General features: G+C 62.2%; 8 protein-coding genes and 1 non-coding gene across 9 annotated transcripts; 5 read left to right on the top strand and 4 right to left on the bottom strand.

The window, feature by feature from the left end:
• Nucleotides 1-462: 462 nt before the first annotated feature.
• Nucleotides 463-2433, top strand: mtr_26 (N amino acid transport system protein). The gene is made up of 3 exons (XM_062774339.1): nt 463-782; nt 949-1087; nt 1205-2433. The coding sequence occupies exons 1-3, from the start codon at nt 615-617 to the stop codon at nt 2365-2367; spliced, it is 1470 nt and encodes a 489-aa protein (XP_062630323.1). The 5' UTR covers nt 463-614; the 3' UTR covers nt 2368-2433.
• Nucleotides 2434-4323: 1890 nt separating this feature from the next.
• LOC62_06G007816 (uncharacterized protein) lies at nt 4324-6096 on the bottom strand (the record flags this gene model as incomplete). The annotated part of the gene is made up of 4 exons (XM_062774338.1): nt 4324-5145; nt 5183-5305; nt 5344-5442; nt 5467-6096. The coding sequence occupies 4 exons, from the start codon at nt 6094-6096 to the stop codon at nt 4324-4326; spliced, it is 1674 nt and encodes a 557-aa protein (XP_062630322.1).
• A 371-nt stretch (nt 6097-6467) lies between these two features.
• Nucleotides 6468-7189, top strand: SPBC3B9.05 (putative protein; the record flags this gene model as incomplete). Its single annotated transcript, XM_062774337.1, has 5 exons — nt 6468-6472; nt 6592-6652; nt 6688-6762; nt 6815-6892; nt 6992-7189. 5 exons carry the CDS (start codon nt 6468-6470, stop codon nt 7187-7189), a joined length of 417 nt encoding a protein of 138 aa, XP_062630321.1.
• Nucleotides 7190-7511: 322 nt separating this feature from the next.
• byr4 lies at nt 7512-10909 on the bottom strand (the record flags this gene model as incomplete). The annotated part of the gene is made up of 3 exons (XM_062774336.1): nt 7512-8188; nt 8245-10761; nt 10801-10909. 3 exons carry the CDS (start codon nt 10907-10909, stop codon nt 7512-7514), a joined length of 3303 nt encoding a protein of 1100 aa, XP_062630320.1.
• Nucleotides 10910-12542: 1633 nt separating this feature from the next.
• On the bottom strand, nt 12543-13693 carry dfrA (Putative dihydroflavonol 4-reductase; the record flags this gene model as incomplete). The annotated part of the gene is made up of 4 exons (XM_062774335.1): nt 13341-13693; nt 13128-13287; nt 13005-13092; nt 12543-12966 (listed from the first exon to the last, which is right to left on the bottom strand). The coding sequence occupies exons 1-4, from the start codon at nt 13584-13586 to the stop codon at nt 12543-12545; spliced, it is 918 nt and encodes a 305-aa protein (XP_062630319.1). The 5' UTR covers nt 13587-13693.
• A 275-nt stretch (nt 13694-13968) lies between these two features.
• Nucleotides 13969-14679, bottom strand: LOC62_06G007812 (uncharacterized protein). Its single transcript, XM_062774334.1, has 2 exons — nt 14458-14679; nt 13969-14412 (listed from the first exon to the last, which is right to left on the bottom strand). The coding sequence occupies exons 1-2, from the start codon at nt 14669-14671 to the stop codon at nt 13991-13993; spliced, it is 636 nt and encodes a 211-aa protein (XP_062630318.1). The 5' UTR covers nt 14672-14679; the 3' UTR covers nt 13969-13990.
• A 261-nt stretch (nt 14680-14940) lies between these two features.
• Nucleotides 14941-17382, top strand: SPBC2A9.11c (THP3c). Its single transcript, XM_062774333.1, has 9 exons — nt 14941-15117; nt 15181-15253; nt 15296-15363; nt 15412-15585; nt 15636-15921; nt 15962-16243; nt 16291-16420; nt 16462-16669; nt 16709-17382. The coding sequence occupies exons 1-9, from the start codon at nt 15089-15091 to the stop codon at nt 16989-16991; spliced, it is 1533 nt and encodes a 510-aa protein (XP_062630317.1). The 5' UTR covers nt 14941-15088; the 3' UTR covers nt 16992-17382.
• Nucleotides 17383-17713: 331 nt separating this feature from the next.
• On the top strand, nt 17714-20036 carry aglC_1 (putative alpha-galactosidase C; the record flags this gene model as incomplete). Its single annotated transcript, XM_062774332.1, has 2 exons — nt 17714-18426; nt 18467-20036. 2 exons carry the CDS (start codon nt 17714-17716, stop codon nt 20034-20036), a joined length of 2283 nt encoding a protein of 760 aa, XP_062630316.1.
• Nucleotides 20037-20227: 191 nt separating this feature from the next.
• On the top strand, nt 20228-20320 carry LOC62_06G007809. Its single transcript has 2 exons — nt 20228-20264; nt 20285-20320. It is a non-coding gene; the product is annotated as a tRNA-Pro (tRNA).
• The last annotated feature ends 316 nt before the right edge of the window (nt 20321-20636 follow it).

The following is a 20636-nucleotide window of genomic DNA, read 5'->3' as shown; positions in this document are numbered from 1 at the left end:
GCCTGGGCGACGGTTTCCGGCTGATACCATTACCCTAGCCACCAACACCACGGATTCAAGCATCAGCTAAGCGATCGGCGTAGGCGTAGGCGTGCAGGTGCCTATTATCTAGGGAGAGGGACGGGCAGCTGAGCAGCTGGGATTGTGGGGTAGGCAGCTGCAGGCGGCGGCAAGAGTGGGTGGGTCCAACAGGTTTTCCTCCCGCCCGTCCACCCGGATCGGGTACTTGCTGGCTGCTGCTGCTGCTGCTGCTGCTGCTCCTCCTCCTCCTCCTCCTCCTCTGCCTCTGCCTCCTGTTCGTCATGCGTCGTGTCGGTCAGGAGCTCCTCGCGCGGGGCGGAGCGGGGGCGTGGGGGAATGCATGCCAGTTCGTAGACAGGGCGACGGATCGCATCTTGACTGGCTGACGCCGTCTCACAAGTGCGTGGGTGGGTGGGTCACCTTCCAGGGGTCGAACGGATTGGACATTTTGCCCGCTCGCTCGAACAGGCGTCTGGCAGGCTTGCGGGGCAGGACAAGTCCCGCGTCCAACTACTTAAGACAAGAGGCTCCACGACCCCTTCTTGTTTGTTGTCAACCCAGCCAGTTGCCCCACCAGTCAAGCACCAGCCACCATGTCCTACGACCCAGAGAAGGCCCTCGATGACCACAATGGTCACATCAACCACCAGGCCGGCAAGAACGGCGACTATGCCGTCGAGATCGCCCCCGCCGGCAACGAGCGTCTCGTCCAGGACGCCGTGTTCGGTGACATGAGCGATGGTGGTCCCAACTACCGTGCCGTGAGTAGCCTGCTGCTGTGGAGATGGGAGCCGGTGGGCGAGCCGGCTAGCGATGTCGGTCGGCTCAAAGCCGCTGCTGTCGCTGTCGCCTGACCAACACCCGCCCCGCGCCGCCCACCCAGCGCCACGCCCACAACCAAAACATTCCGCTGACTCGGCTCCCCAGGTCGGCCCCGTCGGCTCGTTCGTCCTCATGACCAAGGCCAATGTCGGTCTTGGTGTGCTTTCGATCCCCTTCACATTCATGCTGGTGGGCATGGCCCCCGGTATTATCCTGCTCTTCGTCTTGGCCTGCATCGTCGTCTGTGAGTATATACCCTTGGTCGTCGGTGGCTGGTAAAAAAAAACACGGGTGCCACCGACGCCCGTGGTCAGCTGAGCACGAGCACGAGCACGGGAATTGCCGCTGACGCCCCGCCAAGACTGTGCGTGCATCATCGGTGACTTCAAGATGAACCACCCCGAGGTCTACGCTATTGCCGACGCTGGCTACATTGTCGGCGGTGTCATTGGCCGCGAGTACTTTGGTCTCGCCTTTGTCCTGTTCATGATCTTCGTCGCTGCCTCGGCCATGCTCGGCACCTCGACGGCTCTCAACGCCGTCTCGGTCCACGGCGAGCCCCTCAGGAACTACTGCACCGCCATGTGGGTCGCCATCGCCGCCGTCATTGGTCTCCTCATGGCCTCGATCCGTACCCTCGGCAAGATTGCCTGGCTCGGATGGGTCGGCCTCATCTCTATCATCGCCGCCATCATGATCCTCACCATTGCCGTCGGTGTCCAGGACCGCCCCTACGACGCCATGAAGGAGTACCCCACTGGCCCTTGGCCCAAGGACCTCCGCATCACGTACAAGGCGCCTTTCGCTGACGCCATGTCGGCCCTCAACAACATTCTGTTCGCCTTTGCCGCTACGCCCACCTACTTTGGCATCATCTCGGAGATGCGTGACCCCCGCCTCTTCAAGCGCTCCATGATCGCTTCGATGACGTTCGTCTTCATCCTCTACGCCGTCCTCGGTGCCGTCGTCTACTACTTCTGTGGCCAGTTCGTCTCCTCGCCCGCTCTTGGCTCGGCCGGCCCTCTTCTCAAGAAAGTCTCGTACGGCATTGCCATCCCTGCTCTGCTCGTCACCCTCTGCATCTACTCGCACCTTGCCGCCAAGTACTTCTTCGTCCGCATCCTCTCGGGCTCGGTCCACCTCAGCAAGCCCTCGGCTGTCCACTGGGGTACTTGGCTCGCCTGCGTCTTTGGCTCGATCGGCATTGCCTACATCATTGCCTCGGCCATCCCCATCTTCTCCAACCTCATCTCGCTCGTCGGTGCCCTCATCGGCCCCTCGGTCTGTATCATCCCCTACACCATCATGTGGTACCACGACAACTGGAAGCTTGTTGCCCCCAGCGAGCGCACTGGCCGCGCCAGGCTCATGCTCGCCTTCAACGTCCTCCTTGCCGTCATTGGTGTCTTCCTCACTGTCGCCGGCACGTACGGTGCCATCAAGACCATCATTGACGACAAGACGCGCGGCAAGCCCTGGTCGTGTGCCGACAACTCGCACTCGGTGCCTGTCAAGTCTTCGTAAATTCAGCATCAGGTGTTGTTCATAATCTAGGAGTGTGTGGTATGCAAAATCACTTGTAACCGAGAGCAAGCTTGTGGCACAGCATTACTCGTGGGGACTGACACTGATGCACGGCGTGGTTGGATGGGAGTCGTCGTCGTTGTCGTGGTCGCTGTCGGCATGTTGCCTCGACGGCAAGTTGGCTTCTGTGCGGCATCCCCGTAACCGGCGGTGACAATGCGCAAACACACTGCGAGCGGCGATAGCGGGCTGTAAGTACAGTCAGTCGGTTACCATGAGCCTACCGCGTAAGTGCTCTCCGCCCTCATCCCCCTGAACGTTAACCGAGATTCCAAGGCCCACACCGCCGCGCCCTGAGCAGCACCCCATTGTCCAACGAGCAAGGGTGGAACGGAGTGTGGCGCACAACGCCGGCGCCGCGGCACAAAGGTGCGGCGATGTCACCGCGCATCCCTCCCCACGTCAGTGGCTGGGCAGAGGGCGTGCGAGGGTCTCCGAGTATGTACGCGCCCCCTCGCCGCGCTCGCCAACAAGAAACAACTGGCGCCCTGGCTGGCTGGGGGGTAAACCATTCGCCGCCCGCTGGGCCGCAGGGGAAACTTGAGGCCGTCGTATCTACCATGTTCCTTGTGGGGCGGTGCGACGCGCGAGTGAGCGAGCGCGTAGAGTGCGACGAGCGACGCAGTCGACGCGGGGCGGCGGCCGGTGAGCGTCAGTCAGGCCACCGAAGACCGAAGTGGAGTTGCATGCGATGATGCGCCGTGCATAAGCCAGGAATGGGGCACGCTCGGGGCATGCCGGCCTGCCGGCGGGCACGTGTCCGGTCGCGTGCGGCAGTGGCGGCGCACTCCCACTCCCGAAGACGATCACTCACCGCCACATGCCGCGGCATGCCCAGCTGGGCCAGATCCACGACGGCATGGTGGTGCAGTGTGCTGCCTTTGGAATGCCGCTGTGCAGCGTCCCGAGATTATTCGGAGCCGCCAAGGAGCGCTGCGTGCGTACTCTGTCCGGTACTGCCTCGTACTCCCCCAGCTCCAACACACAGCGCGCATGGGCTGGTCGTGGGTGACCGAGGTGTGCCAAAAAGGCGTGCCACAGATCAGCGGGGCGACCACACGCGGTACACCACCCCGACCCACTATTCCTATCACACCACATGCCTTATCAGCAGCGGCTAGCTTATCGCTCGCCGTCGATCGATAGAGGCTGGACGCCGTGTTTAGATACGGCGCCGAATTGAGCGAAGGGTGCGGGGGTGCATTGCCGACGCGTCGGCTGGCGGGGGGTCGGGGCCGCCCCGACTGATGGCATTCGCCGTTCTGTTCGACTGGCTCATTTGGGTGGTAGGTGGTACGGTACCACAGTGGTTAGCTTGGCTACTGCCAGCCGAACTGATGTGGTGAGGAATCTGGGCGCCGACTAGGGTAGTGACCCAGCGCGTATGTCAGATCGGCCGAGTGGCCCAGAACCCATTCGGCAACCATCTTGCACTACTGGCGCTTGGCCGACGTATAAGCCACCTTGGGCGCTGGGGTGTGAGGGAGTGCATAGGAGGCCGGGGATCACAATGAACGGATCACTGTGGCACTATGTGCCCGCGACACACAAGGATGGTCATATTCTAGAGCTTGTAGAGGTGACGCGCTTCCCCGGGTATGTAGCCACTCACGACGTACATTCAGGTGGGCAGACTGGCCTCAGCCCCAACCCCGTCGGCTCGGGTCGACGTGCGGGCCAGCAGTGTGTGTAGGCTGGCGATTGTCGAGGACAGATCACTTTTGTGCCATGCTGCGTGCGCCGCAAACACACACACATGAGCCGACATGCATTCTGAGTGTCTGCTCCGGCCTCCTCGACCCAGTCGCCCTCCTACCGGAACTACAGGTACAGATTCATACAACGATGTCAACGTCCAGTCTATAACCCCCTTGAGCGACCTCTACCACCCCACGACTATGCGACCTCTGTCCACCCCTCGACGAGCGCGTCGACCGACGCGTCGACGCCATCCACCCCATCCACCCCAACGCCGTCCACCCCTACCCCATCCACGGCGTCAACATCCACGCCCTGCTCCGCGGCCGCGCGCGCGCGCGCCTCGGTCGCCTCGACGGCCTGCACGACCGCCTGAACGCTATCCACGTCGACGACCATGTCTTCCTCGGCGAGCTCGGCCACCTCGGGCTCGGGCCACACGCCGACCTGGCCGCTCGCCCACATCCACCCCTCGCCGGTATCCCGTGGGGCACGCCCAGCACGCATCAGGCCCGCAGGCATCGTGAAGCGCTTGTGGCTCGGCGCGACGTGCCCCAGCCGCAGGTTGGGCTGCGACGCCTTGGTGCCGGGCGACGTTGCGGCCGACTGGCTCGCCGGCGTCGCGCGCGCGGCGGCTTGCGCGGCGGATATGTTGTCCAGCCGCCGGTAGAGCTCGTCGAGACGCGCGCTCCGCCACGTCGGCGTGCGCACCTCGAGCACCTTCTCAGAGACGCCTTCCGCCCAGCCGCCCTTGCCCACAGGCCGGTTGTCGGGGTCCTGGCTGCGCGCCTGCGAACTGAACAGCTCGAGCCGCTGCGCTCGCCGCCGAGCACCCATGTTGACGGACACGGCCTCGAGCGTGAGGTCCGCGCCGTCGTTGTCGCCTTCGTCTGCGTCCGCGTCGTCCTCTCCCGCAGACGAGTGCTCGGACGACATGTAGTCAATGTGCAGGGCTGATGGCGGGAGATGGAGGTCTGTAAACGACGGGTCGAGCGCGGCTTTTGCTCGTCGCTTTTGTTTCTCGCGCCGTCAGTAGAGCCAGAGATGTCCCACTTACCAAGTCCTTGCGTGCCCATCGCCGCCGGTTCTTGACATATTTCTCCTTCTTCTTGGCCTGCTTCGGGTCCACCTCGGCCATGTATCTCTTTGCAAAGTTCTGAAACGCCGTGCGCGCGGCTCCCTTGATGTCAGCGATGCCCTCGCCCAAGCAGCACCCACCTTGACAATGTCGTCCGCGAGGTCCTCTGGCGGAACCTTGTTCCAAGCCTGCAAGCTCCGCGCCTCGGCAATAAACACGGCGCACACGCGGTCGAGCCACTGTGCGTTGTGCCCGTCGCTCACCCCAGCCGACCAATTCGGCACCCAGTACCCGTGGTCTGGCGATGCGTCGGGCATCGTGAGCGCCGTGGGCTGGGGCAGGTCGTCCTCGAGGCCAATGTTCATCGCGTAGCGCATCTTGGTGCGGATTGCGCGCCCGAGCTCGACCCTTCGTCCGCGCTCGACGCGTTTGCCAGTCCCCGAATCGCGCTTCGATGAGCGCGTGCGGCGCGAAGGGCCACTCGTGTCTTCCTCGCCGTCGCCGAGCGCGCGTTTCCGAGTTTCTGGCGCAGGTACCGGCGTGGCTGTCGCCGTGGTGAATGGCTGAACAAACGACGTAAGATGCGGCAGGAGCGCGTCGTGCACCGCGGCGACGCCGTCAACGAGCGGGTTGGGCTGCAGTGGCACCTCGTCGGGCACGCCGAGGCGCAGCGCCGACGCGAGCGCGCGCCGTAGTCTCACGACCTCGACCTTGAGCTGCTCGACCGTCCACCCGTCCAGCGACGGGTCCGTGTCCCCGAAGGCTAGCAGCGCGGCATCTGTCGTGTGGAGTGCGCCAGCGGCTTGGGCCGAGGAAGATGGTGCCGGCGCGTGGATCCCCGGCTCGAGGTTTGCGAGCGCCGAGATGAACTGGGCTGTGTGGTCCTGGTCCATTTGAATTGGGCCGCCGCGCGGCTGCTGTCGTTGTTGCGCGCGCGGATGGGTCGAGAAGGATGTTGTTGCAGATGAGAAAGATGTCGAGGACGCGACCAAGATGGTGGGATGTTGTTGACGGTTGTTGGGTGGAGAGCGGAGTTGTGCCGAATCTCCGTGTCCTCGCTCGATCTCGTTCGACGCGTCGTGGAAATGTCTGCTGGGTGGCCAACAACTTGTCAACTTTCTTTCAACTTCCACAACTCGACAACAACAAATCGTCTGCATCGACGCGCGTCAGAATCGGAAATAATAAGGCAAGGATATACCCAGAAGGCGGACAGTAGCATCGGACACGCCTCGGACACTGCATTGGACCCAAACAGCCCACAATGTGGTGAGTGTCCTCCTCGATCACAGCCCGGCCACCTCTCCTCGGCTGCTTCGGACTCGTCCGATATGCCAAGCGCCCCCTTCTTGCGACCACACGCCCTGAGCCCACTAACACTCCCCCAGCAAGCACATTCTCAACGCGCAGGTCGCGATCCGCGCCCCCTGCTGCCAGAAGTGGTTTGACGTGAGTGCCTACCCCTGCTACTAGGCTGACCCCAGTGCCCGGAATGCCACGCCGAGCTCGCAGACCACCCGCTGCGAAAGACGATGGAGATGGTGTTCTTGTGCAAAAAGGTGCGCTGCTGCGTTGGTGCGAGGGACGCGGGCCTAGCTGATGGCGAGCCAGTGCAAGAAGGCGTTCCGCAAGGACATGAACGCGTACGAGGAGGCCGACGAGTACTGCCCCCACTGCGATAACCACTATGTGAGTGGGCTATTACATGCGGCCTGGGATGTTGGAACTGCTCCGTTGCGAGCCCCGCCAAGCCCCGCCTCACCCCACCCACCCAACTAACACCCTCAGGTCGTCGAGGCAAAGGAGCCACAAGCCATGCTCGGCGTCGAGGGCGAGGACGCGCGCGTCGACAACCGCATGATCAAGGACGACCGCGAGAAGGCCAAGGCCGGCCGCAGCCTCTTTGACCGCGACACGACGCTCACACTCGACCGGCCCGCTTGGGACCAGCAGCCAGACGAGGTCAAAGCGCAGGCACGGCGATAGGCGGCGCGTGTGCAGTGTAGCTGGCGCCGGCGGCCGAGACAACGCGACCTCTCAGCCTTAGACCGCTCGTTCGCACCTCTGTGCGGCGTGCAAGCCGGCGCAAAGGAAAGGTTGGGGATTCAGGAGGGTGCGCGCCTCGACTGGAGTGAGGCTCCTGCTCCTCTCGCCCCTCGCCAACGACGTGGACATCATGACTGTAGTACAATGCATAACAAAATTATCAAACTCCGAGCTCCCCAGTTGCCAGTGCAAGGCATTGCCCCAAAAGCACAGCAAATCTCCTCTCGCCAGAGAGTCTGGCGCCAGCACCATTCCCCCCTCCTCATCCCAGCTTCATGGCCAGGTTCCTCACTTCCCACAACCGCTTCTCCTCCCGCCGCTCCCGGTCACGCACATCGGACGCACTCTGCGCTGGACGCATTGTCCATCCACGCATCTCTCGTCTGTGCCGTTCCTCGGCTTCGCGACACTCGTGCCACAGCTCGGGTGAGATCTCGGTTCCCAACTGCGGTCGCGTGCGATCCTCCCAGCTCGTCGACGACCACCCAGTCGCCGTCGTGCCCGCGGTAGCGGTCGACGTCGTAGTTGACTGTGTGGCGACAGTCGAGTCGGAGACAAACCGCGAGAGCGCTGGGTTCGATGCGTGCGAGCTGAGGCCAATGCTGACCAACTTGCGCGCACTGGACCGCGTGATTGTCGCACCCATGTCGTCCTCGTCATCGGCCATGCCCTCGAATGGATCGGGCTCGTCCTCTCCAGGTGGTAACAGCGAGACCCAGCACATCTTCTCGGGGTCAAACTTCATGTCGCCAATGATTCGGACCGTCGCAGCAGGGTTGCTATTCATAGGACTGCCCAGGGCGGTCCCCACGGACGAGCCAGTGAAGTGGGCGATGAGGGCAGGTCGTGTAGAGCTGGCGGCAATGTCAAAGTCACGCAGGATGGCCTCGTTGCCTTCCCAGCGTAACTTTTGAGGGTTCCAAGTCATTTCGCCGACGACTGGGGATCGGTTAGCGCCGCCGCTCCGCCGCCTCCACCTCCTGGCAATCACTCACCCCTTTGTTTATCTACGCCACCAAGGTTCTTGATGAGCATGGCGGGCCGCCGCTGTCGAGGACGCTTGGTGGCCGACGACCTGTTGGTTTTCCGTTTCTCAGCCTCCAGCCTGCTGTCGACCTTGGCTGCGCTCGAGACATCTCGAGGAAGCTTCTCTTGTGCTGTGACGCTGTTAGTAGTTGCAAAAGAACAAAATGACGTACACTTCCGGCTCAGGCGGCTGTACCCCAGTGTTCGCGGATCGGGCTCCACGCGGAGGTCCTCGATGCCCTCGAGTTCGGTGCCGTCGCCATAGTGCCGATGGCGACGTGGCAGTTCCATCACACGGGGGATGGGTTGCCCCGGACGCTTGAGACTCGAGCTTGGGCCAGACCCTTCTCCGGCACGCGGGAAGATGTTGTGCACTGGGGCTCGAATCTTGGCCAACGACGACGAGGTAGGCATGGTTAATCTTGAGGTAGAGTAGGTTTGTCTAAGCTGCGGAGTATCACGCTCCCGGTGTTGTTCTGTTTTTGCTTCGCGCTCAAACAAGTCGTCTGCGTGCTCGAGGTTTCGCGCGTGCCCGTACCCATGGGTTGGCAGTGGTGGTAGTGGAACGTTGTGATGTGACGACGAGCCGGCCCCTGGACGCACATGCCCTGCGGCAATAGCGTCCTGTAAACTTGCGAGTGACTGTTTGCGAGCAAGAGTAGGACTGAGAGATGGAGCGAGGTGATGATGAGATTTTTGGTGTCGCAAGGTACGAGCTGGCGTGGGTGCAGGGTCAGCACTGACGGTCGTCGAACGCTTGTTGTCATGGGATGGAGGAATGGGTGGAACCGGCGGAGCAGCCATGTTGCCCGAGGTATGCCGAGGCCTCGACGTGGGACGTTCGCGAGAACGCTCGCGCTGGAGGGCATGTGGGCTCTCGGGCCGGCGGGCGGCAGTCGCAGCGTCTTTCGACTGAGTACCGCCAGAGAGAGTCCGACGCTCGCCACTCGTGTAGCGACCACGATGCGCGCCCGGTGACTGTCGCCCGAGCGTTGGCCGGACGTCGCGTTCGCGGTCGCGTTCACGCGCGTCGTCGCGCGGTGCTGGCGGCGGTGGCGGACGGTCCGTTCGGTCTGACGACCCTGGCGTAGGGCCCGTGGAGAGTTTCTGCTTGCGAGCTGCTCCGAGCTGGAATGGAACTGGAATGGTGGTCCGTGCCAGTCGCTTCTTGTCCAGACGGCGCTGGCTCAGTTCAGCACGAGGGTTGTCAAGCACCAGACCATCCTCAAACGAGTCGTCGCCGTGATTCCTTGCTGATGTTCCCGAACGGTGGCGCTCGTGGGCCGGCGGCTGAGGGGCGTACTCGGGCCGGCGCTTCCGGTCGAGGATCGAGTTGAGCACATTGGTGCGGCGAGCAGAGAAGAATGACGGGTCGGGCAGAACCAGGCCGTCCTCGTAGTCCTCATCGAGCTCGTCCTCGTCGGCCGGTGGGCCGTGCTCCTTGCTCTTGTCGTTGCTCGAGCTGATGCTCGTGACGCTCGTTTCAGACGCACGGGCGCGTCTCGACACTGGGCTGTCATCACCCCAGCTAAACGCGCCAGCATTGCTTCTTCTGCCACTAGTCGACGTGGTGCTGGGCGAGTCCCAGTCGGTCTTGTCTGTCGCTGCAGTCGACGCCAATGAGGTACGCGGCTGTGACCGTGGTGCCGACGTCTGGGTGGCGAGGGTGAGGTTGGTCAGGTTGAGGGGCAGGAGTAAATCTGTTTCCAGGTCGTCGTCCTCTGGTCTCACCGGCATCGGGGTTTTCGGCGGCGGCCCCTTGATGGTACCGCTGCCGGCTCGATCTGTCGCTCGCCTTGGAGGTGGAAGCATGGCCTTGTTCATGGCCGAGGCACGTAACGTTGCGTGGTTCTCGTCGTCATCTGACAGGTCAAAGCCGAGATCGTCCAGGACACTGGCGTCGGGCATGAGCGTCTTTGTGGGTGGCGACAATGCAATCTTGCGGGAACTCGACGCCTGTGCCAGTGATCTCGCCTTGTTCACAAGAACCGGTGCAGGCACGCTCTCAAAGTCGACGTCGAGCTCCCAGCTCTTCTCGATTGCCTTGGCTCGCGCCTTGACAGTGCCAGTGAGATTGGTTGGTGTTGGATTGCGTCCTAACCGTGTGATGGTTCCAACCCCCGCGGGGCCTTGACCGACCACGGTCATGGGAATGGTCCTCATGGATGATGCCGACCCGCCAGATGCTGTACGCGATGATGCCGCCTTGGGCGTAGACGAACGAGGGGGGAGAGGAGGCGGTAATGTGCGTGGGGTTGGCAGTGGTTGCGGGGTTCGCGTCGCTGTTGCTGTTTTGAGCGAGAAGTCGTCCTGGTCGTCGGGAAGATCAAAGTCAAAATCGTCATCATCGTCGTCTCCCAGCTGAATGACGTTCTTGAGCGCCAGGGCCGATGGCTTCTTGTGCATCTGTCTCAGTGGCGAGCCAGTGACGCGATGTCTTGACGCTGCCGACATGACCGTTGGGGGAGGAACAGAGAGCGAGAGGGCTGGGCGAGATGAGCGCGAGCTCGATGTTGACGACGAACTGAATGACAAGTCGTTTGTGAGATCAAACGACGGGTCATCTGTCCAGTCGTCCGCTGCAGTGCCCGATGCCCAGCCACCACCGGCGAGAGCTGGCGGTGGAATCGGCATGGCTGTTTGTGTCGGTGGCGGCGTCGTCCGTCCGAGAGTGAGTTGTTGGTTGGCGAGATGGCTGACCAGGTAATGTTGGCGTCGAGGGTGGGGTTGGAGTGTTGGAGTGTTGTGACGACGGGGAGGTGCAGGGACGCCTGTGCGCTGTGCGCTGTCGTCGATGTTGACGTTGGCGGCGGCGCGTGGGCGCGTGAACGAAGGGGTGGTCGGGGGTCGCGCGCGTCGATGTGGGGTGGTTGCAGAGCGCGTCGCAGTTGCTAGGGGTTGAGATGAAAACTCGGCGGCGGCGGTGGTGGTGGTGGTGGTTGACGTTGTCTTGTCTTGTGCTGCGGCGTCTCGTGCGGCGCGTCAAGAGTCTCTGTCTGTCTGTCTCTGGCCGCGTCGAGGTGGACAAAGTGAGGTGTTACGCTTTGGGCGTTTGACGGCGGCGTGAAAGGGAGAGGCGGCGGTCAGGCGCGTGTGGGCATTGTTCCGTTTTGCCAAGGGATTGTTTGTCCAAGTCGTTGCAATGGTCGTCAAAGAGTCGTTAAAGTCGGGGTCCGCTCGTCGTCGTCGCTGTCGTCGTCGTGATGACCTTGCTTGTTCGTGACAATGCAGAGTCGATGCGTGTCGAGAAAGAGTTGTCGATGATTGATGTTGTTGTTGCTCTTTCCGACTTGTTGGGTGAAACAGACACGCCGCCGACGCACAGTGGGACGGAAGCAAAATTGGAGCATTACGTAACAGCGCCGCACGTGGAAAGCTTGGACCTTCGTTGTTATTGTTTTGCCTGACTTTTCTATAAAAGACACTCGCGTCGACCATGACATCTGCGCAAAGACACGATCCTGAGATGCGCAGAGGCCATCAGAGGCATCAGGAAGCAGACAATGACACTGAAACAAGCGAGGTATGATTCCTGACGCTGGCACGCAGGCCCAAGCGACATTAGCTTATGTGCTCGGGCCCCGCAGCCACTTTGAAGCCACTGGGTCAGCGCCGGCGGCGGTGGTGGCCGAGGTACGTCGGCAGCTGACTCTGTGTGTGTGGGTCTGGGGTACATAATTCCTTGAGAAACGAGGGTCAGGTGGTTTGTGGACCGGAAGAGTCATGGCCAGACACATGGTGTCTTGAGACAAATTGGCTTTGTGCTCGGGCCCGGAACGCCACTTTGTTGGCGGCGGCGGCGGTGGCGACGGCGACACCACTGCCGTCAGTCGCTAGGGAATGCTTCTTCCGGGGGGCACATGCCGCGGAGAGGCTGGAAGGGGTGTCGGAATGTAGCAAAAGGAAAGGAGGTTGACGAGATGACAAGCCAACACGACATGGTCAAAGCCACAGGGTGGGTGGACGGGGCCGCCCCGCCTTGGTTCGCGACTGATTTTACAAAATCCATGCCGAGCGAGTGGGGTAGGCGTGAGAAGAAGCGTTGGATCGGAGCATGTGCGTGGATCTGGCAGTTGGGCTGCTCGTGGTTCTCGGAACGTCCGGTGACATGGAGGGTTCGGGAAGACTTGGACGGGGTGACTTGGGTGTGTGTGTTTGCATCTGCGAGTCCACTTTCCTCACCGTCAGCAAAGAAAACGATCACAGCCTTGCATCCTCTCATCTGCCGTACTCAGAATCCTGCATACATGACTACTGACACTTACGCCTATGCCGACCCCGGCGTCCACAAGAAGGCCTTCTCCTTCCAACCCAGCATCTTCTCCGCCTTACTAACATCGTAGAACCCCTCGTTGCCGGTAAACGTCCTCCGAATGTCCTTGATCTCGGGGTAGTGTTCCTCCAGCAGTTCAGAGCTGAGGCGGCGTTGCACGGCCGTGGGGGCGACGATGAAGAAGGCCTCGTGGCCAGGCGGGAAGGTGCTCTCGGGCGCAGTGAGCGACAGGAGACACGCGCGCGCCGTCTGGCTGGTCGACACCCAGCCCCACAGGTCGCGTTCAGTTCCCTTCTTCTCGTCGAGTGCGACGGGGTCGTACGCGAGCGAGTCGGGGATCACCCAGTGGAAGCGCAGGCTCGCGATCCGCATGCCGGGGTAGCGGCGGGCAAAAGCCTCGCACTGGATCTCGCTCTCGCTGTGGTGTCAGTCGCAAGTACGTGGCTGCCCCCTCACCGCTTGCACACGCTGTACGCGTCCTCGGGGTACAGCGGGTGCTTCTCGTCGAGCGGGATGTAGTCGAACTGCGGGAGGTTGGAGAAGACTGCGGGTCAGTAGGAGGAGGGGGGCGCGACGCACTCATGCCGACGGCATTGACACTGGACGCCATCGCGACGCGCTTGATGCCCAGGGCTTGCGCGACACTGAGCGCGTTCCACGACATGGCCGTGTTGGTGTTGTGGATGACGTGCTGGGGCACCTCGCGGAGGATGGTGCCGTCGGGTGCACGAAGCGTGTACTGGGGGTGTGAGCGTCAGCCGTGCTTGGTTCACCTCGATCACATCAACTCACAACAGCAGCAAGGTGGATCAGAGCAGTGCACCCCTCCGCGGCGGCCTTGAACGCGTCATAGTCGGTCGCGTCAGCCTCGACGTACTTGAAGCCCTCGTCCGTGATCCCGATCGCTGCGAGCCCCTTGTCGCGCGGCGCGCGGTCGATGGCGACCACGTCGTGTCCCTGCTCGAGGGCATACCGCACCACATGGGTCCCGATGATGCCGGTGCAGCCGGTGATGGCGATCTTGAGCTTTGTGGACATTGCGGCGGTGGAGATGGAGCGATGGGTGCAGGTGAGGAGGCGGCAGGGCTGATATATACTCGGCCTTATCCGAGAGCAGAGGGATAGAGGACGAGCACACGACAAACGTCGAGCTGTTACCCGCGCTGTAGTCATGCTGGCACGCTGCATGTTGCATGCAATGTGAGATGCGACTGCCCGCCCTCCACCTGACATCACATGGAACGAACCGACTTCGGACCACTGTGATCCGGTAGGCAAGAATCGGTACAGTCCCGAGGTTGTCCCGCCAAAGTGGAGGGTGGACATGTCCCGACCCGTGTCAGGAGGCCTCTTGGCGCAGAGAGCCCCCGCTTGGAGGCAGGTAGGTCGCAGTGGCAACAACAATGCATCTATGACAAGGGACAGGACGACTAGAATCTACACTACGGCTGCTGGGCAAGGCCGCGCACGCTCAGAGGCTGCCCCTCGAGCATCGCCTCGGCAATCTGCGCGACATTGCCTCCGACGGCCTCGACGCCCGTCTCGCCCGCGTTGCTCAGCGCCTCCTTGACCGTCGCGCTGCCCTCCGCCTCGAGGATGTGCGAGATGACAGTCGAGCCCCCGCGCTCGGGGTGCGCCGCGCGCGCCGAGACGCCGAGCTCGGCCGCTGCGGACCGCAGGGCGCCAGGCAGGCCGGTCGTTGTGGTGGTCGTCGTTGTTGTCGTCGTCGTCGCAGTCGTGAGCGCTGCCGTCGACTCGGAGAGCACGGTCGTGGTCACTGTTGAGGTGGTCGAGGTGATCGTTGCGCCCGTCGTGCCGGGGACAGGTGGCGGCGCGTGGGCGAGCCCCTGGAAGATGGACGTTTCTGGGGGGTCAGTGCTGGCCGCTGAACGGAAGCGGTCGGACTCACCAGTCCCCTGGATAGCCTGCTTTGCGCTCGCTTCAGCGGCACTGCGCACCGCGAGCGGGTTGAGCGCCGGCGCCGCCTCGACGCCGGCCACGCGCGCCGCGGCACCGGCTTCTGCCTGGACGCTGTTACGTGCCGCGACCGCGGCGTCGGTCGCGATGATGGCCGCTTCTTCTCTCGCCAGCGCCAGCATTGGTCGAATGGGTAGTGCTGCCATGTAGGATGAGGGCAGGGTGTTGAGGGGCTGTGAGATGGTTGCTCGGGTTATATGTAGTCGTTGCGGGGTGTTGGAGCTGTGACGTCACTGACGGCGGAGTTGGCCGTGAGTCCACGTGGTATTGCTTCCGTCACCAGAGGGTTATTTTGTTGCAATTTAATATTATTTATCCTCCACGTGATATCCACGCGCCTGACCCGGAGCTCATGGTCCAGCTGCAGAGCCGAGTTTGGGACAATGACGGTCACTCGATCTCTCTGTTGATGCATCTCTCTCTTTTGTCATTGCTCATCTCATCACTTACTTCAAGCTCAGATCACGGCCAGACGGACACTCCATCACATCCCCCACACTGGATACTGGCCAGAGAGCCGCTTCGTCCCATCACCGCATCGCCTGATCGCCCCCCATCTCGCCATGTCGTCAAACTGGCCGCCCCACTTAAAGTACGTCGCGCCGCCGTGCCGATCCATCTCTTCGCTTCCACGCGCTGACCTGCTCCTCCTCAGAGCATGGGTTCAGGAGAGCCTGGCAAAAGCGACTTCTACTAACAAGGACGCGGTCAACGCTGAATTGAAACAAGTAGGTGTTTTCGACCTTCCCTCGCCACCTAACACCCCCCAGCTCTTGTTCCAAGCCCACAAGCAAGGCACTGTTCAGACGACAGACTGGTCAAAAGTCGAGTTGCAGACGTGGGTGTTGAGTCTCTGTTTGTATCTGACCCACTAACTCGGCCACAGATTGAAGGCTCAGGCCAACAGAACGCACGTCACGGTCCCGCCTCCACCCTCCCACCAGCCGCCTCCCCCACCTCCCGGCTACTCGAGCTACGGCAGCATGTCGTACGGCGCGGCAGCTACCTCGACTAGCCCGACAAAGGAGAAGGGTAACAAGAAGAACAAGAAGAGGAAGAAGTACGTCCAGTGCCCGGCTGTGTATGTGGGAGGCGCTAACCATCACACAGCGGCGAGAACGCCCCCGCCTTCCCCAGCGCCTACGTCTTCGAGTCTGCCGAGGAGGCCGAGGCAAAGGCAAGACGCGCCGCGAGATTCAACACTGGGTCCGAGAGCCACAAGCCTTCACCGACACCGTCCAACGCCAGTGGCCTGTCCGCCTGGTTCAACCCCGACGAGGACACGAACGGTAGCGGTGGATTGCAGAGCAGAATATTCGGCGCTGGCCGGAAGAAGCTCAAGGGCAAGGCTGGGCTTGGCTACTCGGACGCGACTGTCGTGATGGAGGTTGATCCTGTGAGCTTGAACTCGCATTGTGCTCCAGCTTACTCCCCAGAACGTCATTGACTGGGACCACCACACCATCAAGGGAACCTCGACAAAGCTCGAGAAGTCGTACCTCCGCCTGACATCCGAGCCTTCACCAGCTGATATCCGACCGCTCCCAGTGCTGCAGCAGACATTGCAGCTCCTCAAACAAAAGTGGAAGCAGAACCATGACTACACCTACGCCAACAGCCAGTTCAAGAGTGTGCGCCAAGATTTGACTGTCCAACGCATCAAGAATGAGTTTACGGTGGAAGTGTACGAGATTCACGCGCGCATTGCGCTGGAAGCGGTGAGTCGGCTACGAATGCATGTTGATCGCGGCTGACCCCTCCCCAGAAAGACCTTGGCGAGTATAATCAGTGTCAGTCCATGTTGCGCCAGCTGTACGAGCTGGGCATCAAGGGCCACCCAGAAGAATTCCTCTCATATCGCATTCTATACCTCTTGCACACCCGCAACCGAAGTGGTACGTCGGCGCGCCGCACACATCCGTGCTGACCACTTCAGACATGGCGTCGCTCCTCGGTCAAATCACAGATAAGGAGAAGGCCGACCCAGGGGTACACCACGCGCTTCAAGTTCACGCGGCGCTGGCGACGTCCAACTATGTCAAGTTCTTCCGGCTATTCCTGGATGCTCCGAACATGGGCGCTTACATCATGGACCACTTTGTGGAGCGCGAGAGAGCACAGGCATTGGCAGTCATGTCCAAAGCGTGAGTTAGCGATTCATGAGATGGCTACTAACTCCTCAGTTACCTCACTCTCCCGCTCCCCTATCTGACTACGACATTGGCATTCGACAGCGACGAAGATACCGACGCGTTTTTGACATCTCACCATGCCGCCATCTACACGAATGTTCCCGACCCTTCTGCACCTCAGAAGCGCGACCCAGCCAACCCATGGAAGCCAGTCGCCAAGCCCAAGCCTGTGCCACTGGCGGACCGCATCTGGTCGTGCAAGCAGGCACACCCAGCAGTTGCCAAGGCGATTGAAAAGTACCGGGTGGTGGACCTCAAGGGCCAGGTCGACTAGTTGTCGACGTGGTCAGAGGTCGCTGGCAGAGCGGTGCGCCAAGACCAGTAGTCGCGCAAGTCGTCGTGTCGGTCGGTCAGTGTGTCGAGTCGTGTCGGTTCGTGTCGGTCGGTACGCCGCCTGTTTATCGGTTTGTCGGCCCAGTAATGCCCTGTGATCCCAATGGTTTGTCCCTGCTAAGCCGGCGAGGTGTCCGTGAAGTCTCGCAACCCCGGCCCGACCGAGCCGCGCCCCGTCAAGACTGCAAGCTGTAACATGGTAAGATGTCTCGTTTCCGTTGGTTTCTGTTGGCTCGGGCCGCACCACTACTACATTGCATCCATCCCATCCTTCTTGTCGCCCATCCTAGTTGTTGTCTGTCCTCAGGCCGATGCATTTGCATTCAGATAGACGAGCTTGACAGCGGAGTACAGTGCCCCGTGGGCCACCGGCGTCATCGCCGTGAAATCGGCGAGTGCGGAGGCCGTGCTGCGGCAAAGTGCGATCGGGCCGAGGTCGCCGAGGGTATTGTGGTGAGTGAGATGGATACCGACCAGGCCGAGATGGCTCTTAACCTCGCTACCCCCACCCCATCTCTCTTGTACATTTAACCCTCCTCCCCACAGCTCATGGCAGCCCGCCCCTCTATAGCACACCTAGCCTTCATCGCCATCGCAGCCCTCGCCGTCCTTGCCGCCTACTTCCACACTCCCTCAGCCCCCTCCCCCTCCTCCCCGCTCCCCATGACCCAAGTCGCCAACGGCCACGGCGCCAACGGGCACGCCGCCGCCTCGGCAGCCAAGCCGCGCCGCGTCGAGGCCATTCGCGTGGAGCCGCCCACCACCCCAGCTCCCGTGGATGGCGAGGAGCAGCGCCCGACCGGGCCGACGTTCCACCTCAACCCAGCGAACGCGTCGTACATTATCCGCGTGACCGCCGACGGCGACCTCGACCACGTCCACTGGGGCGCGCGCACGCGCAACGCCCACACCTCACCCGACGGCGGTCGCGACTCGTGGGGCCCGGTCCGCACGCGCCGCGAGTTCCCCGACGCCGGGCATGGCGACTTCCGCCAGCCGGCATACCGCATCTCGCACGCCGGCACCGCCATCACCGACCTCCGCTACAAGGGCTACGACATTGTGTCGGGCAAGCCGCCCCTCTCGGGCCTCCCGGCGACGTTTGGCGCCGACGACGCCGTGTCGACCCTCGAGATCCACCTCGAGGACGAGCTGGCCGGCATCAAGGCAACGCTCAGCTACGGCGTGTTCCACCACCTGCCTGTTGTGACCCGCAGCGTGCGGCTCACGGCCGGCGCTGAGGGCGCGGTCGTCGACGAGCTCGCAAGCCTCAGCATCGACTTCCCCGTTGGCGACTACGAGATGCTGTACACGTACGGCCAGTGGGCACGCGAGAACCAGGTCGTGCGCCGCAAGGTCGACCACGGCATCCAGGGGTGAGTGGAAGGGGAGGGCATGAGTAGAGCTGACGGCCAGGTTCCAGTCGCTCGCGGGCTACACGTCGGCCGCGCACAACCCGTTCTTCGCACTCGTCAACCCCACCACGACCGAGTCGCTTGGCCAGGCATGGGGCTTCAGCCTCGTGTACACGGGCTCGTTTGCTGCCCAGGTCGAGGTAGCCGCAAAGGGCTACGCGCGCGCCTCCCTCGGACTCAACCCGGCCCACCTGTCGTGGGCGCTTGGCCCCGGCGAGAGCTTTACATCCCCCGAGGTGGTGTGCGTCTACTCGGGCTCCGGCGTCGGCGGCATGTCGCGCGCCTTCCACAACCTGTACCGCCAGCACCTGAGCCGCTCGGACTGGACGCACCGCACCCGCCCTACGCTCATCAACAACTGGGAGGCCACGTACTTTGACCTGAGCCAGGACGTGCTGCTCCCCATTGCTGAGCGCGCCGCCGGCCTCGGTATCAAGATGTTCGTCATGGACGACGGATGGTTCGGCGTCAAGCACCCCCGCGTCAACGACCACCAGGGCCTCGGCGACTGGACACCCAACCCGCTCCGCTTCCCCGACGGCCTCGACACGTTTGCCAACCGCGTCACCGACCTCAAGGTCAAGCCGCTTCCCGGCGACAACGACACTGCCGTCGCCGGAGCCACGCACATGCAGTTCGGCATCTGGGTCGAGCCCGAGATGGTCAACCCCAAGTCGGAGCTGTACGAGAACCACCCAGACTGGGTGCTCCACTCGGGCAAGTACCCTCACACGACTGCGCGCAACCAGCTCGTCCTCAACGTTGGCCTGCCCGAGGTCCAGGATTACATTGTCGACGTTGTCTCCAAGCTCCTCAGCTCGAGCAACATCTCGTATGTCAAGTGGGACAACAACCGCGGCATGCACGAGCTCCAGCACCCGTCCGACTCGCACAGGTACATTCTCGGCCTCTACTCTGTGCTCGACCGCCTCACGACCGCGTTCCCCGACGTCCTGTGGGAGGGCTGTGCCTCTGGTGGTGCCCGCTTCGACCCCGGTCTGCTCTACTACTGGCCCCAGCACTGGGTGTCGGACAACACGGACGCGCGGGACAGGGTGTCGATCCAGCTTGGCCTCTCGCTTGTGTACCCGCCCTCGACGTTCGGTTGCCACGTCTCGGCGGTCCCCAACCACATCACCGACCGCAAGACGCCCCTCGAGTTCCGCGCCCACGTCGCCATGCTTGGCGGCAGCTTTGGTCTCGAGCTCGACGCAACCAAGCTTAGCGACGACGACGCCAAGCAGCTGCCGGCCATCCTCGCCTTGTCAGAAAAGGTCAACCCGTACATCATCCACGGCGATATGTACCGCCTCTCGCCTTGGGAAAGCACCTCCCCGGCCGTGCTGTACGTCCTGCCCTCTGGTGACGCCGTGCTGTTCGCGTTCCAGCTCAAGGACGCCCACTTCCCCGACCAGCCCGAGCCCATCAGGCTGCAGGGCCTCGACAAGGACGCCGAGTACGAGTTTGACGGCGAGGTGTACGGCGGCGATGAACTGTCGACTGCTGGCTGGAACTGGTGGAAGGAGGGCGACTACCAGAGCCGCGTGGTGTTTGTCAACAAGGTGAAGTAGGGACAGTAGATCTGTAGGACATAGATGAAGAAGTGCGCAGTGTGTTCGTGGCGATGGGCTGCCTACCATGGTCTGCCAGAGGTCCATATCCAAGAGAAGCCTCATAGCCACGTTCTGGACATCCTTGGCGAGCTTATAACCCACTCCAGCCCGCCTCGGACACCACGGTTCGACAGAACCAGCTAGTTGAGGCTCTCGTGGTGTAGTGGCTATCATACTCTCTTAGGGCGCTGAAGCACCTTAAGCAATGGGAGTGGTCCTGGGTTCAAATCCCGGCGAGGGCCTGTTTTGCCAGTGCGTATGGCGAGACGTAGACGTAGAGCGGCGCGGTGCGAATGAGGGACGAAGAGGGTCGCCGGCGGCGCCGAGCCAATCGACGGCGCCGAAAGCTCAGGAGTTGGGCACGGTAAGTAACTGTCCGGCGGGTCGGCTGTGTCAATGGGCAGGCAAGGCAGGATTCGGCTTGCTAGCCGGTGTGAGCGTCGCTGCATGCGTCGCCGAGATGTTGTCTCTCTTGTTGTGAGTGAGACTGCCGAGACTGGTCGCACGACGAGGAGATGCCAGAGTCGGATGTCTCGGACCGTTTGTTGTGTTTTGGGG

Source organism: Vanrija pseudolonga, chromosome 6 (genome assembly GCF_020906515.1).
Source record: "Vanrija pseudolonga chromosome 6, complete sequence".
Lineage (NCBI taxonomy): Eukaryota > Fungi > Basidiomycota > Tremellomycetes > Trichosporonales > Trichosporonaceae > Vanrija > Vanrija pseudolonga.
This window is presented reverse-complemented; position numbering and strand designations above follow the sequence as displayed.

Excerpts from the sequence above, each read along its gene's own strand:
- mtr_26 (XM_062774339.1), top strand. The coding sequence starts at position 615 with ATGTCCTACGACCCAGAGAAGGCCCTCGATGACCACAATGGTCACATC. Across the intron at positions 783-948 it reads GTGGTCCCAACTACCGTGCC|GTCGGCCCCGTCGGCTCGTT; the intron begins GTGAGTAGCCTG and ends TCGGCTCCCCAG. Across the intron at positions 1,088-1,204 it reads CTTGGCCTGCATCGTCGTCT|ACTGTGCGTGCATCATCGGT; the intron begins GTGAGTATATAC and ends CGCCCCGCCAAG.
- LOC62_06G007812 (XM_062774334.1), bottom strand. The coding sequence starts at position 14,671 with ATGGCAGCACTACCCATTCGACCAATGCTGGCGCTGGCGAGAGAAGAA. Across the intron at positions 14,413-14,457 it reads GCAGGCTATCCAGGGGACTG|AAACGTCCATCTTCCAGGGG; the intron begins GTGAGTCCGACC and ends CTGACCCCCCAG.
- SPBC2A9.11c (XM_062774333.1), top strand. The coding sequence starts at position 15,089 with ATGTCGTCAAACTGGCCGCCCCACTTAAA. Across the intron at positions 15,254-15,295 it reads TCAACGCTGAATTGAAACAA|CTCTTGTTCCAAGCCCACAA; the intron begins GTAGGTGTTTTC and ends AACACCCCCCAG. Across the intron at positions 15,922-15,961 it reads TCGTGATGGAGGTTGATCCT|AACGTCATTGACTGGGACCA; the intron begins GTGAGCTTGAAC and ends CTTACTCCCCAG.